This window comes from Dryas octopetala, chromosome 7, assembly GCF_963921425.1.
Source record: "Dryas octopetala chromosome 7, drDryOcto1.1, whole genome shotgun sequence".
In the NCBI taxonomy this organism is placed as follows: domain Eukaryota; kingdom Viridiplantae; phylum Streptophyta; class Magnoliopsida; order Rosales; family Rosaceae; genus Dryas; species Dryas octopetala.
The window spans coordinates 298,603-315,664 of NC_141372.1; the positions used below are offsets into that span (position 1 = coordinate 298,603).

General features: G+C 36.2%; 3 protein-coding genes across 3 annotated transcripts; 2 read left to right on the top strand and 1 right to left on the bottom strand.

Annotated features, from left to right (window-relative positions):
* The first annotated feature begins 328 nt into the window (after positions 1 to 328).
* ECH2 (enoyl-CoA hydratase 2) lies at positions 329 to 3,810 on the top strand. Its single transcript, XM_086250761.1, has 11 exons — positions 329 to 484; positions 679 to 701; positions 788 to 893; positions 1,043 to 1,125; positions 1,335 to 1,407; positions 1,797 to 1,836; positions 2,150 to 2,222; positions 2,293 to 2,443; positions 2,642 to 2,712; positions 3,229 to 3,402; positions 3,492 to 3,810. Exons 1-11 carry the CDS (start codon positions 425 to 427, stop codon positions 3,577 to 3,579), a joined length of 942 nt encoding a protein of 313 aa, XP_086106887.1. The 5' UTR covers positions 329 to 424; the 3' UTR covers positions 3,580 to 3,810.
* Positions 3,811 to 4,537: 727 nt separating this feature from the next.
* Positions 4,538 to 10,740, top strand: LOC147278011 (Pseudouridine synthase family protein). Its single transcript, XM_086250760.1, has 16 exons — positions 4,538 to 4,963; positions 5,389 to 5,723; positions 6,005 to 6,125; positions 6,297 to 6,414; positions 7,042 to 7,181; positions 7,344 to 7,415; positions 8,008 to 8,076; positions 8,186 to 8,266; positions 8,344 to 8,463; positions 8,541 to 8,615; positions 8,708 to 8,788; positions 9,147 to 9,220; positions 9,315 to 9,375; positions 9,851 to 9,906; positions 10,323 to 10,409; positions 10,449 to 10,740. The coding sequence occupies exons 1-15, from the start codon at positions 4,844 to 4,846 to the stop codon at positions 10,405 to 10,407; spliced, it is 1,608 nt and encodes a 535-aa protein (XP_086106886.1). The 5' UTR covers positions 4,538 to 4,843; the 3' UTR covers positions 10,408 to 10,409; positions 10,449 to 10,740.
* Positions 10,741 to 11,414: 674 nt separating this feature from the next.
* Positions 11,415 to 16,716, bottom strand: LOC147278012 (uncharacterized). The gene is made up of 13 exons (XM_086251403.1): positions 16,396 to 16,716; positions 16,034 to 16,303; positions 15,643 to 15,862; positions 15,357 to 15,557; positions 15,174 to 15,244; positions 14,617 to 14,779; positions 13,655 to 14,248; positions 13,054 to 13,434; positions 12,898 to 12,973; positions 12,767 to 12,830; positions 12,252 to 12,387; positions 11,744 to 11,857; positions 11,415 to 11,665 (listed from the first exon to the last, which is right to left on the bottom strand). The coding sequence occupies exons 1-13, from the start codon at positions 16,614 to 16,616 to the stop codon at positions 11,600 to 11,602; spliced, it is 2,577 nt and encodes an 858-aa protein (XP_086107529.1). The 5' UTR covers positions 16,617 to 16,716; the 3' UTR covers positions 11,415 to 11,599.
* Between the last annotated feature and the right edge of the window lie 346 nt (positions 16,717 to 17,062).

Here is a 17,062-nt window from a genome sequence, read left to right on the forward strand (position 1 = left end):
GTCATTAAGCAACTTTTTAATTTTATAATTTTAATAAATTTCGTAATCAACATTTGCGTTCTGGAATTTTGATATTATGGTCTATTGGTTTCTTAATCCACATTTGATTTGGGACCAATGTTTTTACCTTTTAGGTGAAGTTTTTAGCTTCTCTTGTTTTTTTTTTTTGGTCTGTTTAGCTTTTCTCATGCCATGTATGGTATATGTATCCTTCATAGTTTTATAATTTTTATTTCTATGTTCCTAAAAACTATCTTGTATGTATACATCGCAGACTCGCAGCGCTAATATAAATAAATAAAATATTTGGTCAAATAAGTCGGTGACGTCTCTTGCCTCGTCTAATATCCCCATTCCCAACTGACATTATCACCTTCCCTAACCTATACTCAATTCGATCAAATTGAAAACATATAGAGTGTCGATGTCATCGGATTCTTCGGAGTTCGATCCTGATCGTATTCGTTCTCACAAATTCCCTCAGGTATCGCTTTGATTTTCATCCCCTGTTAATGGCTTCTTCTACAGTCCTCAACTTTTCAAATTAATCTAGTTATCGAGTAATTGAATAACATTACAGTACACTTATAGGCTTGGCTTGTCTTCACAGTTTCTTACTTAATATAATTTTTTTTTTTTTCTCTCATTTTGTGGCACATATTGATATGGGGACTTCAGACGACATACACCTATTCCGAGAGGTAAAGCTCAAGCGTTCTTATTAGTGCAATGATATTTATTACGAAAGAGGCACGGCACCCATGCCTAATATTGATTTAATTGGCAGAGATGTAGCGCTCTATGCATTGGGTATTGGAGCTTGCGCACGGGATGCCGTGGATGGCGACGAACTGAAATATGTTTACCACGAGAATGGGCAGAAGTCTATCCAGGTGTTGCAAATTAAATCAAATCATCATTGGAATTTTTCTTTAGTAGAATAATTTGAGTTAATTGAACAACCATGGTGCTGTGAGCTGCGCGTTTGTTTGTGTATTTACTTACATATGCATAGCATAAGTAGTGTTGCTATTTTCACTAGGTCTTGCCGACATTTGCTGCTCTACTTTCGCTTGGATCTCTGCCAGGTGGTTTTAGTCTACGTTTTGGTCTACCAGGGTTGCAGTAAGTATCAACAATAAGGTCTTCTTTACATCTTTCATGTGTAAATAACTAGGTACTCCCAAACATCACTTTCTTTACCACCTCCAATCAGTATGTTTTAATTTACACTGCCTTGGTGGTTCGTGGCATTCTGCCTCAGTTGATATTGTTATAGAATCTTTCAACACGATGAGAAGCTAACTGGAATTTCTGGTTTTTATTGCCACCAGATTTGATCCGCGTCTTTTGCTGCATGGACAACAATACATAGAAATATACAAGCCACTTCCTTCAAGTGCTTGCGTAAGGCCTCTGACCAAGAGCTATATATGATATCTAGTTCATGTTATGCCTGAAAATGCAGTAGCTTTGGTTTGTTCACATTGTGAACCTCGTCTAGAATTGCTTTAATTTTGTTTTACCAGGGGTGTGTATGGAAAAGCTGGTCTAAGTTCAGTAAGATTGTGTATCCCCAACCCAACATGCCATCCAACAATTTTTATTAATCACGTATATTTTTGGAATCAACCTAATCCATTCCCCATTGGTCTTACTTTTAATCGCATGCTAAGTTGATAGTATATTTCCTTACTTTAGAGATTGCCTTTGTTTTGTTTTGATTTGAGTTTTTTATAGTCTGTTTGTTTCCTTGAAGAGATAATAAGTTTTATGTTTCTTTGTTGCTGATGCAGTTACAAAATATAGTGAGTCTCGCTGGACTTCATGATAAAGGTTTGTATTTGTTAGTGGAAGCATTATTATTTCTATAGCTTGCTGAATATGCATACTAATATGAGGAAGTTTGGCTTCACGGTTCTTTACAGCAATATAAGTAAGTTGCATGTTTATCTGTTTAATCTGTATATACTATATGAAGGCTCACATCTCTTATATGAAGTTCCAAAATAAAGTCAATACTTTAAAGAATCACTACTTCTTTGTAGTGTTCATAAATCTTTCCTTCCTTTTCTGTTTATTATTTTTTCTTTATTAAGATGGTAATGCATAGTAATGCTGTACAAGAAATATTTTAATTTCTTTGCAGGCAAAGCTGCTATTATTGAGTTTGAAACAAAAAGTTATGAGAAAGATTCTGGTGCATTGTTATGCATGAACCGGTAAGTACTCATTTGAAATAGCTGATCTAATACTGGCATGCAATTTACACAATTGGGTATTACTTTCCAGGATGACTGCCTTTCTGCGAGGTGCTGGTGGCTTCTCAAAATCATCTCCTCCATTTTCATACTCAAACTATCCACAGGACAAGGTTTCATCTGTGAAAATCCCCAAAGGTCAACCTTTTGCAGTGTTTGAAGATTGTACACAACCATCTCAGGTATTTAGCATTTATTTCACATTGCGAGAAGTACCTTTTTCTGTAATTAGAAAATGATATTTGGTCATGATTTACAAAAAGCATACTCATTTTTATAAGTGATGAATATATGTTTAAATTATGTTTTGGATACATTCTTTTGAGATATAAGAAATTGTATTGAATTTAGCCATTCTCTTTGAATATGTGATTCTGTAGGCATTGCTGTATAGGCTATCTGGGGACTATAATCCTCTGCATTCAGATCCTATGGTCGCAAAAACTGCTGGGTTGGTACCCTACTTAATTACTTAGCTGAACTTTTGTTTACGTTTTTTCTTTCAGTTTGGGATGGTTTACATGGTTATAATCCTCCGCTTTCAGATCCCATAATGCTCTTTGTCCGAATTTGCCTCCTGCCATACTACAGTCAACTATTAGTGCTCATTTGCTTTTTTTATTTTTTTTGGTCGTAAATACAATAAGTGTGGCCAAATAAGCAATATATAATTTCTTTGCTTGGTCATTTTCGGTTTTCTCTTATCACTTGCTGAGGCTATGTCGACTTTGATTTCGGGTAGAAAGAATGTTGTGTTTTTTGGAGTTCTGAATCAGTTACACCAGGTTGTTCATTTTATTTGAAATGAACTTTGTTTAGGATTTATGAAAATTATGTTTTCTAGTTTTTCTGCTTTCATTTTGTGGTCATGGTTGCAACCTGTACCATGGATTTGCCATTTTCATCAGACATCCAAATGTACCTGACTTTTCAATTTATCTAACTATTTTGTATTGCATTGTCAAAGATTCACACGGCCAATACTGCATGGGTTGTGCACACTCGGATTTTCAGTTAGGGCAATTGTCAAATGTATCTGCAGAGGAGATCCGAGCATGGTCAAATGCATATCAGGGCGATTCCTTTTACATGTCTACCCTGGTGAAACTTTGGTCACTGAAATGTGGCTTGAAGGTTTAAGGTAGATTTGCTTCTTGTTTGTTCATAGCAGTTTCTGTGACTGATTTATTTAGAAGCATCGTGAATTAAAATTGGTGTTGAAATCTGCAGGGTCATATATCAAACAAAGGTGAAAGAACGGAGCCGGACAGTGCTGTCTGGCTATGTGGATCTCCGTAGTTTATCTTCATCACTGTAGACACTTGTTTCTCTACACCTGAAATTAATAAGCGTATGAAGCATTTCAAAAGTCTGTCTGATATAGTTATTGATGTCTTCCCTGATACACACACTCTCCCTATCCGTGTATTTCTGTAAGCTATAAAATCGTAAATTACAGGGTTATAAACCTTGTACTTTCAATTACACTTTTCACAGGAAACATTTGGTGTGAACAACTTTTAATGCATTTTTTTTTTTTGAAGTCTGACATCGTTGTCTGTGTCTTACCGAACTCTAAATTCTCATATGCCCCAACCAATCAAAATGCTAGAGGAATCACATTTTTAGTACTATATTGTACCACTTTTTTAATAAAAGTGAAACCCTTTTGTACATGTGAATGTCATCTCTAATAGAGAGAGATGCATTACTGAAAATTTGGTACTCCTAGCATTACTCATTGCCCTATTATTATACCTACATATACTAATTTTTCTTTATACTTTTTTTTCAACCTATCTGTGTCTATGTAGCATTTTGCATAATCCATATCATGAAAAGTGAGGGTGAGTGGGGTAAAGTTTAAGATTAGGTAGTTCAAGACTACAACATTAGAATTCTTCCGATATAACAAAAAGAGAAAAAAATCATGGCTTGCGAGTGAATTGCGTTTTAACCCGTTTGATAAAGGAGAAATTATTTTGTATAACTGATATATTGACACGTGGTATAACTAGTCTATGTGTTATAATATGAGTGGATGTTATCAATATTATACCCTACTAATATAAATACATCGTTTAATAATATCCTTATATGTTGAATTAGTTATATCACGTGACGGTATATCGGTTATACCCTATAATTTTTCTTGATAAAGAGAGTCAGACTTGGACTTCAGTTTTGAGCCCGGCCTTGCGACCAACAATTTAGCCTGTGTCCGAGTGTTTGTGATAGAGTATGAACTGTCCCTCCAGCCCATTGTTCTTATTTTTCTTTTTTCTTTACGTTCCCGCCAGCAAAAAGAATCCAAAAAAAAGTACCGCAAATAGGGCTGTATCCGTTAATCAATCGACAGCTTTCAAGGCCGAGGGCTATCGGGTCGATCAAGGCCAAGGTTTCCAAGGTTTATTAGGCTTCTTGCTATTTTTATTTCTTGACAAAATTAGCGCTACGGTTTGTTCTTGAAAGTTGAATCTCTACTGTCTACTAGTGGGTTTAGGGTTTAGGATACAAACATCAATGTGGTTGCTGTCTTTCTGAGAAATAGTAATCATCGACTGGTCGTAGTGCTTTCCCAAATGGCAAAAGAGACCGAAGAGGCTGCGCAGGCCACTGTCAATGGCGACAATATACGCGCTCTCTACGATGTCGTGCGAGGGTTACCCGTTCACGCCGTGATAGAGTTATTGTCCATAGGGGTGAGCTCCGTTATCCTATTTTTCTGTTCATACCTTTTGCCTCTACTAATTCTAGGATTTCATTACTTTTTGAACAACGCTTAGCGTTTCACTATATATGAAGTTTATGGAGTGAAGTCGAATTAGGGTTCTTTCTAGGTTAAACGTGATTGATTTAATTTTTCTTTCTTATGATATGAACCTCTATTACTGATGTGCGAGACCTAATAAATTTGAAATATTCCTTCATATTTTTTTCTTGGTCATATTCCTCTAAATATTAATCGTTGTGGATGATCTTAAACCAACCTATAACATTCATATGTGAAGGGTAGTGTACTAGTGGCATATAAGTATTCGTTGTTCTAAGTAGACATGGCCCTAATGTCCTCAATATACTATCATTCAAATGCTTTTCAAATTTTCTGATTTTTTTTTTCTCGTAGGTATGCACCAGATGCATTTTGCGGTTATTTGGGATCAAAGAGCGTGTTTATTATTGTTGTTCACTATCACCATCAATTTTGAGTTCAGTTCTTGGAGATTCAGAAAAACATATGGTGGATAGTAATTTAAGAGAACCAGTAGTTTGTAGGCTTTGTTTAGGAATCTTGCAGTTCGCATATTGTGAGGATAAGAAGTTGGTGGTGAAAAAGGAGAGTGCTAATGAGTTGGCTGTTTCCATTTCAAAGATGATTAGGCAACAGGGCTATCAGATTGACAGCTTTTCTATTGAAGTGTCTGTACCACCAATTATCCTGGAAAATGATCGCACTGTTTGGTAAGACTTGTAGTTTCACAGAAAAGCTCATAAAATTTTGATTTGTTGACGGTGTCTGAATTATGGTGAATTACCTACTTTATCTATTAGTTAAATAATTTGCATCCAAGAGTGGGAAAAATGGGAAAAAGAAAAAGCCTTTTTACAATTTTTGTTTCTTGACATAACCTTGTTTACATAACGTATGTCCCAAGTATAGTTAGATTTCTGTTCAGACCAAATTTAAGCACATTGTAGAAACTATGTAATAAAGTTTTTCTAATGTTCATTTTCTTTTGTAGGATGTTTATGAAAAGAAAGTATGAATCTGAACTTTGGTTCCAAGGAAAATCACTTTCTGAATGCATTTCTGCAAAGGATGCTCTTAAAATTTCTCTTACTGAAACCCTTGAAACAATGTTGGTATGTAAAGATTCTCAGTCTTTCAAATTCTAATTATAATATCTATATGACATAATTTAATAAATAATTAGGGATTTTATTGAGAACGATGAATTTTATATGATAGATAAAAGCTAAGCATATTTCAATTTCAAACATATGTGAATTATGCTATATATTGAAGTTTTGCAGGATTGCAAATCCAGCATAAGCACTTTCCGCATCCGTTTGACATACACTCACCCTATATCATCAAAACCAGTTGAGAATTCTTTAGAGGGGTGCCACGGCAGAAAAAGAAGAAAAACAGGCACGTTCAATTTTATACTATGATCACTTATTTCTATTTTTACGATGTTCATATTGACCTTGTTTACAGCTCGAGATATGTCTACCCATAAACAAGAACTTATGTAAATAATTGTGTGTGTTTGTAAAGTTATATAATTGTACAATGTTTTCATTCCAATTTAGTATTGTTTCATACCTATATGCTAATATAGAATTCATTAGATTCCATATAATTGCATACTTTAAATTTTCTTTGGAGAATGATCATTGCTTAAGTGCAAGAGTCCTGGTTATACCAAGTTTGATATTTGCATGTAAAAAAGTTTGATATTTGTAGTGTATTCCTAGGTAAACCCTATTGATCACAATATAAAGTATTATCAGATAGTGAAAATCGTAGAGCTCTATATTTTATTTATCATCATTGTTTCACTTGAAACTTGTCATTGTTAGACCAAAATCAAGTCATGTGAAACTTCTTTTGGTGTCAAGTCTGTGCATGTTGAAGTCAGTGCAGCATCCCTACATATAGACATCAGTATCTCATTAACTGTTACCCCATTCATGTAAACAGCCCTATCTAATACCAACTTCATGTATACAGCCTGATCATTGAAGTGTCCTCTTTACTGTTACTGTTACACAGGCAATGTTTTGAACTTAATTGATGATGACATCAAATGTTCTGGCTATTCGAAAAGTGAAGCAGATGCGAATGATGAAAGGTCTTTTGGGAGTTTGCAAGCTGATGAATCATCTGAGTGCCTGAAGTTACATTTAGAGCAGGTACTGTAATGGAAGTTTGTTTGGTCTTTGGGTGCTCGGAATGCCAAGTTTGTGAATGATCCAAATATTATGCCATGAACTTAATTTGAGAGTTACTAGAATTCTCTTTTCAAATTATGATCATGTTGATTCTAATTTCTCTTAGATTTTCATCTTTCCTAGCCTAGTGAACCTTGCTGCTTGGAGTTTCTCTGCTACAGGACACAAATCTACTTTGGTGGGAGATACCTGAAGGTAAGCTACTTGTAATTTTCCCCCTCAAAAACTTGTTTATTTGAAGCATATTTGTATTTGAGGCTTTAGGTGTTCAGTCCCATTTTTATTTATTTTTTATCTTGTTCTCTTTCCATTATTTTTCTTGGTTTTCCTGAGAAAAAAAGTTAAAGCATGAACCTATTTACTTACCTGGGGATGTCATGGAGCTGTAAGGATAATTATCTTATTATTGTGGGTAAAGGAAACTTTACTAGATGCATGATCCTCTAATCTGCTGGAGGGTGGAAAAATGAAAAGAAACTCTCTCTCTCTCTCTCTCTCTCTCTCTCTCTCTCTCTCAACAAAGGGTATTATGTAGGGTCTGTGTTATTTCCGTGTCTGGATACTTACCACCGTGGAGTTGCCTCTGTGTTGTAAGCTATATCTTGTGGTTTGAACTATATAGAATTCATCAGCAGAACAGTTCTTATAATAACAAAGGAAGATGGGTAGTTTAACTTTGAACTATAAAGGTGTTGCAGAGATATAACTTGCTTGGTTCAACTTGCAATTTGTGTAGGAAGAATAAAAAGAAAAAGGAAATTGATGCTAATTACACATTTTGTTGCAGTACTCGAGAAATGTGAGTCAAACCTGTTGGATTATTGATGATGAGAGAATGGGAGAAGCATCTGTTGAGGTAATATCGAGTATCTACTCCAAGTACTGGCCATAATCTTTCTAATTTGGCTTGCTCTTCTGGAAATAACTGGGGAAGTCCTGACAGTGATGTGTGGTGTCCTATATAGGAGATAATAGGTAGCAGCATTCTTCCTATATGTCGTGGAGATAACTACAAGTTTCATGCTGCTGGCAGGGAAGATATTGATGTAATCACATTCCGCTTTGCTTTACTGCAAGTTGAATATAATAAATCAAATGCTGAAGTATGTAAATATCTTTTTAGGTTCGGATGTTGGGTTCTGGAAGGCCTTTCCTGGTTGAGATACAGAACGCGCGCCTTGTCCCATCTGAGGAGTCTGTAAAAAATCTGGAAACAAAGATAAACGACTTGGGAAATAAATTGGTGAGCTCAATGCCAAATTGATATTTTTGTGTATTCATGTCAATGAACAATTGAAAATGAGCACATTATGGATGCAGGTTGGTGTGAAAAATCTGAAACTGGTGGGCAGTCAGTCGTGGGATCTGATGCGTGAAGGAGAAGCAGAGAAACAGGTTTTTCTTTCTTGATGGCTATTCTTTCTTGAGAATCAGCGAAGCAGATGCTTTTAGGAAAAATCTGAACGATGTCTTATATTTTTATGCAGAAGCAGTACGCTGCGCTGGTCTGGATTTCTCGCCCTCTCAAGGATGAAGACTTGCGGTCTATATCTTTGCTGAAAGATATGGTGAACTCTTCTTGAAGCCTCATAAGTTTTCTATATGGTTATCTTAAACTTTAAAGCATTACATTATGTGGTGCATCAATAAGATTTGGTGACGAGCCTGTGCATAGGAGAACTTCTGTCCTGTATGAATTTATATCAGATTTGAATTTCCATCTTCCATTTTGTGACTCGTATGTCCAGCAGACATTGTAAATAGTAAAGTACTTGTTAGTTATCATAGCTTAACCAGTTATCATAACCTGTTTTAATATGTATTTGATTTAATTCTTATTATTGAGAGAATCTTCTTATATGTTTTCTCTTAAGGCTTTCTTTGTATTAATGGAAATTCCACGTGATATGTATTTATTTTGAACAGCATATTCTGCAGAGGACTCCAATCAGGGTGCTTCACCGCCGAAGTCCTTTAGAACGTGAAAGGATTATACATTGGTTAGTTCATTATTCAGATTTTGTGGCACAATAATGTTCTAGACGATTTCAGTGTTCTGAATCTTAATCAGTCTCTCTCTACTTTTCAATTTAGCATGAGAATCGAGAGGATCGTTGGAAGTTCTCAGTATTTTCTTTTGCATCTATGTACCCAGGTAATTTTGAGATCTTAATTTCTGTGCAAACGAGATTAGAAGCAATGAATTTGATTGAACCAAAATTTGTTTCCTTAAATTTTTAAACAAATCTTGGAAGTTGGATGGGCACTCAAATATGTTAGGAAACAATTGTTTTGGGTTTCCATATGTATCGTTGTACTGGTTGAAGAGAAGCCTTGGTCAAAGAAAATTCTTCCTTTCGATCATATTCCTCCCCCCCCCTCTCTTCTCTGTCTGTCTCTCACGCTCTCTATCTACCTAAAGTTTGTCAGGGGCAAATAAAGAAATCCTTAAAGTTTTGTCCAATTCAAATAAATCCTATCTTATCTACTTATTGAAATTTCTACCTGTGGCCACTGATATCGACTCTTTCTGCTTTACTAGTGATGTCACCACACAGGGACCACTATTTAACGGAAGAGAAACTTCCAAAATCCATGTGTAACAACACTTTTATGTCTTTGCATCACAGGCTGGAACATATATCAAGGAATTTGTTCATGGGGATCTTGGACGCACCCAACCTAGGTATAACTCCAGTCACCTTGAACTTTTTTCTTATAAAACAAAATCACCTTGAGCTTTCAATAAATTTATGCTACTCATCTCATCCATCAATCCCCATGTATTATAGGAAAGCTTCCTCCATGATTCTATCTGCCCCCTTTATTAAAGGAGACTGTTAAATTTGTTGTAGTGGTCTCTTTGAATTGAGGGGTCCTGCCTGTATCTCAAAGTGGACTATCGTGTGACATTCGGGATCAGTAGAGATCCTGAATGTCTTTTTGTGGGTGGACTGAGAACTCAATTCTTGTAGGTTCTGTTGATGTGAAAATTGGCAGTACATCGTTTCATAATGTTGCAGACATCCAACTTTACGAGTTGATGCATGTCAACATCAAATGCATCATAACTAATTTTTAAATGGTTACATTCTTTTGCAGTATTGGATCAATTCTTAGTTGTAGAGCAGAGATACTGCGGCTTGATGTAACAGATGTGAAAATGGACTGTTTTCTCCCTGAATGAAGGTTCTTGCTTATTCCTCCAATTGTCTGCCACTGCTGCAGTTTCTGCAATTGATCTACGGTGATGGCTTCAGATTGTATTCCTGAGCATGTGCTGGATGTAGTCTTGGGTTTAGTGGAACTTCAGCACGTAGATGAATCAGTGGAACTTCAGGATGTAGTTTAAGAAAAAAAAGGCGGCAGACATATTTTTGCCCACTCTGCTGAAACTTCTTGTATTCTGCTCAATTTTATTCCTGCATTTCTTTAAAAAAGAATTAGAGGTTAGTTGGCGATCTGTTTTTCGGCTGGTGTGCTTTTACAATTGACCCAATAATCCCAACAGTCGGGTTCACGGGCCCCGTTTAGTCGCAGTTTTTTCAATTTTGTCTCCTCTTCGTTAAAATGGGTTTAAAATTTCGGTCCCGCAATTTCGTGACAGAGTATGACTAGAGGTGTGAAAATAGCTTAGAAGCCCATCCAAAATTTCAATTTTTTAACAATTAATTTACAATATTCTTTAGTCATATTAAGTTAGAAAATTTATTTTTTAGCTCAATACATACAAGTCAATAAGAATTATTTTTTTTAAATCTATTTTTCTTATTACTTCTATTATTATTATTATTTTAACAATTATATTTTTTTAGTGTAAATTATGCATGGAAAAAATAAGAAAATATCTCGAGTCATCCCAAACTGAATTGGCTGAAAGTCGAAACCCGAATCTTAGCCCAATAATTGTGTAAAATTACAATGAATTCAGCCGCCTCCCGCCTTAAGCCCGAATCTGATATTTTGGGCTTGGGCCAACCCCACCCGGCCGATTTAAATCACTAAGTATGACTAGCAGTCTTGCACTTAATTTTGTTAAATCCATTCGGTCTTAGGATGAAAGTATTGGCCAATATTTTGTTTAGTATTCATGTATTGGACTATTCAAAATTAAATAAAAACAGTAAAAAATTAATATTTTGTTTAGTATCCATGTCATAAAACAATTTCAGGGCATATGCAATAAGAATGGAATAACAGTAAAAAATTTAAACTACATTAAATAGCGGCCAATTCTGAGTTCTTCTGCTGATGATTACAAGCTAAAACAGCATTACTTGTTCTGGCCCATAATAGTTCCCTTTCAAAAACTAACGGTTACAATTGACTAAACCATCATATTCCCTTTAATCATCTTTGTCCTCAAGCATCAACAAAATCTACTCTAACCAAGATGCACCCAACATCTTAGCCATGAAACCATACCGCTCAGCAGCTTCATCAATCTGCACATACAGGAGAAAAAAATAAATACAACAGATTTGCACTTATTAAAGAAAACACAAACTTAGTCAAATACTTGCCACTTTCTGTGTAGGACGTCCAGCTCCATGCCCAGCCTTACACTCAATGCGACCAATAATTGGATTAGTCTGTGGGCTTTTCTCCAAACTTGTGCTCAAAACATATTGCAAGGTCTGAGAATAAAGAGAACGCATTTATATATTTAAAGAGAAAAAACACACATATTGTACTGGTTTCAGAGTTGGATCTCATTACACATAAACTGTGTGAGGGAGAGAGGGGAAGAGAGAGAGATAAGCAAGTGGTTCACACTATTATACTTAACAAAATTGATGATGTGTGAAAACAACAGCAATGATGAGATATGTATAGATTTACATATACCAAATGCATATGGCACTTTGGACTGACCAAAGAACTGCATATGGCACTTTGGACCATGCTGAGCATGGTAACCAGTATGATTCATAGCATATGCGACATGATTCAGAAATAATTGAATATCAACAATAAATTGTTCAAGGCCACTTGGTGTAAATATGGATTCTGTTCACAAAAGAAACTAACCGCCAATAACTTTAATGAGTGTAATGGTACAACTCGGTCATCATGATCTGCAGTTAATAGCATGGTAGATGGATACTGGTGAAGTTGGCTTCCATGTTGTTCCCATGGTCTCCTGACATTGTGTAGAGGGGAGTACCTGAAAGTATAGGGGAGTGGATAGACAGATAAGCCAACGTTCATAAACACAAGAGTCCCCAAAAAATATGAGCTTATACCAACAAAAAACGTAAAGATATCTGAATAAACCATGCTAACAAACTAGTAGAGGCGCATCCTAAGCAACATATATCTAACACAATTCCTCTTATCTTAACATTGAACTTCTTTCAAAAAATGAACAAGAAAACATTTTATGAAGCTCTAAATAGATGTGGGGTTGGAACTATGCTATATCCTACCATCACCTACCCAGCACAAGACTGAAGCTAAACAGCACTTTTTGGGCATAAGTACAATAGGAAGTTACAATCAGATATTTTAATGACAAAAGAAAATGGAGAAAGTACTGCACTCACTTAGTTAGCCAATGGAACTCTTCCTCCTTGTCAGAACAACCATAATCAGAAGTCCATGCATGACCTGAAAGCTCTTACATATCAAAATTCTGTTGGGCAAAACATAGTGGTGTCAAAGGCAGTAAACTAACCTATGGTAAACTTGTGGAATCGCAGCATGTCCATAACACCAACATGAGCTAGTGCGCATCCAAAAAGATCAGGTCTCTGCAGCAAAGAAAAATTCTTTTTATTTTGGCTTATGCACACACACTACAAGTTTGATAGTAAAAAAAAAAATGCCAGACCTGATTTATGCAAGCCCCAATAAGAAGCCCACCATTACTTCCACCTTCGATACACAGCTTTCTCGGTTGGGTATAACCAGCAGATACAAGGTACTCGGCAGCAGAAATGAAGTCATCAAAGCAATTTTGTTTTTTTGAGAGGGAACCTGCTTTATGCCATTCCTCCCCATACTCCCCACCCCCACGGATATTTGCTATGCAGAAAACAGCACCTAAATGCCTTGTAAGTACTATACGACTAACACTGAATGATGGCGTAAGACTAATGTTAAATCCACCATATCCATATAACAAACATGGGTGCGATCCATCCAAAAGAATGTTCTTTCTCGCCACAACAAACACTGGTATCTCAGTGCCATCTTTACTCGGAACGAATACCTGAAGAATAGAAAACTCCATCAAGAAAAGAGCATTTGCAGTCTCAAACACCAGAGAATTTAAGAGGAACAACTGCTCTAATCATATAAAAGAATGAAATTCTGCAAGAATGTGATAACTAATTGAGATTATATAGAATCAGACAAGTTAGAGTAATTAAAATGTTATGGCCAAAAAAAAAAAAGAGTAATTAAAATGTCAGCGCAACAAACTTCATTACCTGATCAACATGGAACTCCGAACGATCAAACCCAGGAACTGTAATTTCGCGAAATACCTTCATATCTGGAATTTCATTGTCTAAATTACACTGATATATTATACCAGGGGTAAGAAAACTCGTAAACCCAATAAAAACTGTACTGTCTTCACGTCTTGCAGAAATCCCCGAAACTGAGCCAATGTCAATGGGTAATTGATGCAGCAAGTTGCCTGATTTCAGATCCCTTATCTGTATAACATACTTGACATCACTCAAGTAACTAACAATCATTTGGGTACCATTAACAGCAGATGCTGATTCAAGAACATCTTTTTCAGATTCTTGGAGAACATCAGTCCAAACAGTTGGTTCCTTCAGATCAACTCTGACCAACTTATATTTTGGAGCATCTTTGTTTGTGAGAAAAGTAAACACAGTGTCATCATTTGCAATGGCTTGATACTGCGCGTCAAATGTATCGATAACCTTGATAAACGGGAGTAAGTCATGTTTCACCCTCAGACCTTCAAGCCCATTAGGAAGTGCAGACATGTCACAGTAGTAAAATTTGTTGACCGGGTCACAGCCCTCGTCAATATACAGAAGAACATACTGCAGGTAACGCAACAGAAAAAAAAAAAAAAACAGGGTTAGTTCATCATAATATCACAACAACTCAGCTTTTCTAGTCTATACAAAAACAGCAATTTCTAAGGGCCATTTTAAATGAGGAATAAACAACTAGAGAAACCATTTACAGAACTTTCATATCCACTTTTTTTATGAGAAATGTACTGAACTGTAATCATGCCCCAAATGCAAAACTATTCAACTTCTATAATGAAAGGTGGCTATAAATTATCTGTTAAAAGCATTCTGTTCTAGAGACAGCACAGACTAGTATACTACTACTGCATCAACAAGAATATAAACATTAGTCTAACAGACCATAAAAGCCAAGAAGAAATAAGAGGACTTACCTTCCCATCCTCAGTAACACTGGCTCCAAACAAATATTTGGGATTTTCAGAATCTTTCCAGCATAATATGTCTTCTGATTGATCTGTACCCACAAAATGATAGTATACTTCATGATAAAGATTTGCGTTGGTCTCGGTCCCAGCATCAATATTTCCTCCTTCTCTACATTATGAAACTACCATTGTTAGAAATTCAATTTCAGTATTTTGCAATCAATCTCACAATCAAGGAAATCTCAAAATAAATTTAAGATAGTTATGCATAGCCCCATAAATGAAATCAAATAGTTCCATTTTTTCTCTTTTGCATTATACCTACACTGCTCAATTCACAGCCCAAACTAAGCAGAGCGGAGCCTTGTAATATCTAATTAACCATTTTTAACTTTTCCAAATATTTTCCAACTAAAACAAGAATATGTGCACCAATTCTGTTGCTCTTAATAAATTTGTTACAACCAAAGTTTCAAATTAACAGCCATTCTGATTAGAGAACTGCATCAGAATCCCATTGTCACACTTTAAGGTGAAAGTTAAGATACATGATTTCTACTTACTTTGGAGCTGGATAGCGGCTGTAGAAAAACCCTTTGGTATCATGTGTCCAACTAATGCCCGAAAACTTGACCTGAAAGGCGATAAAAGACCCAAAAAAAAAAAAAGGCTCACACCGACTATTGGTCTCATTCATCATACTTATTACCACTTATATAAGAACATACATAAACTCCAGCACTTACCCAAGATAAAGTATCAGGCTCGACCCTCTTATCTTCAACCCGCATCACTTTAATTGTGACCCAATCACTGCCACTTGTACTAAGGCCATAGGCCAAGTACTTGGCATCCTCACTTACTGAAAGCGTGTTCAAAGATACAGTGCCATCTTCACTTAGCGTATTAGGATCAAGCAAAACCTCTGCTTCTCCATCCAAACTATCCTAAAACCCAAAAATTGATAAAAATATAAGAAAAATTTACAAGGAGCAGTGAATTCAAAAGCATTATTCTGACTCAATGACCAACCTGCACGTAGAGGACGTTTTGAGCTTGAAGCCCAGTGTTATGGAAGTAGAAGTAATTATTCCCTTGCCTAAAAGGTGGAACATAGCGTGGATGATCAAAGTGCTTGGTGATTTTTTCACGAAGCTTACCAATTGTATCGCATTCCTTTAGCACTGACTGCGTCAATTCCACTTGTTTCTGTACAAACTCTTTGGTCTCTTCTGAATCAGGATCTTCAAGCCTAGAAAAAAAAAATTCAATTTGATAAAATTCTGGAAGACCATCAATAATTTAACGATTGAAATCGTGGTTCAGGTAATAAGAACTAGAATACTAGAGTGAAAGAATTTCATAATCATTGTCCATAAACAAACAGAGTGCAATGAGAAACATATAGAAGAGGTTCTATTACCATCTATAAGGATCGGCAATCTTGACGCCATGGTAGTCATCGACAACGGACTCGTCTCTGCGGACGGTAGGGTATTGCAAGGGTGTGTCTAAGGCAAGCGAACCCATTCTAGGTTTTGAGATGGACAGAGAGCGAATGGATTTGAACGACGTTAAAGGCGAGCAGATAAATGGTCTCCTCCTGAGCAAGGCACAATCGAATCGAGTTGTTAAATGTGGATGTCTCCTCTCTCTCTCTCTCGGACTCTCAAAATTGGGATGCGGACCCAAACTGAAAGCTAACAATACACAAACCAAACATCAGTATAGAGTGTGTTCAAAGCCCTAGACCAGCTGATTGATTGATGAAATTAATGGCCTTACCTAATCGACGTTGCAGAGATGGCGAAGCGAATTGAGAGCGCCGAATGGGTCTGGGTCTTAGTAGGGTTGAGAGGAAGTCTTATATCTTTCTTTCGGCTTGGTCGCTTCAGAGGAAGTGTTTGAGTTGTTTGGAGGGGTTGGGGGGAAGAACAAGTAGAAGAAAGGGTTGGAGTTGGGAGTCTTGGTAGAATGGCATGCGCATGGCGGGCGTATGAGAACATTTTTACGCCTAATACTCAGCACCTTTACCCGTTCGACACTCTAGCGCTGTGCGTTACGATGAAAATGAGGGATAATGTGTGCTCATTTTCTGTTCTATGTCGCCATAATTTTGACCACCCTTTTAAGGCATGTCGTGAGTAACCACACAAATGCAAGTAAATATTGGACAAAGAAAGCAAATTTAAGAAGAAATTATCCATGTTAGATAATAAAGTAATGTGTCTTAATTTTCTGAATACAAAAAAAAAAAAAAAAAAAAAAAAGAGAAGCACCATTGAAATTAATTTATTGGGCCTAGTCGTTGGTGGCCCATACCGCCACAGTTGATTGGTATTTCTCTTTCATTTTGGTATTTCAAATTTATGTAATATGAGAATGAAATTTTAGGGGGTGTCCCCAACTTAGATTTCATTGAATTTTAAAAGTTTAATGAAATTTAGGTGTC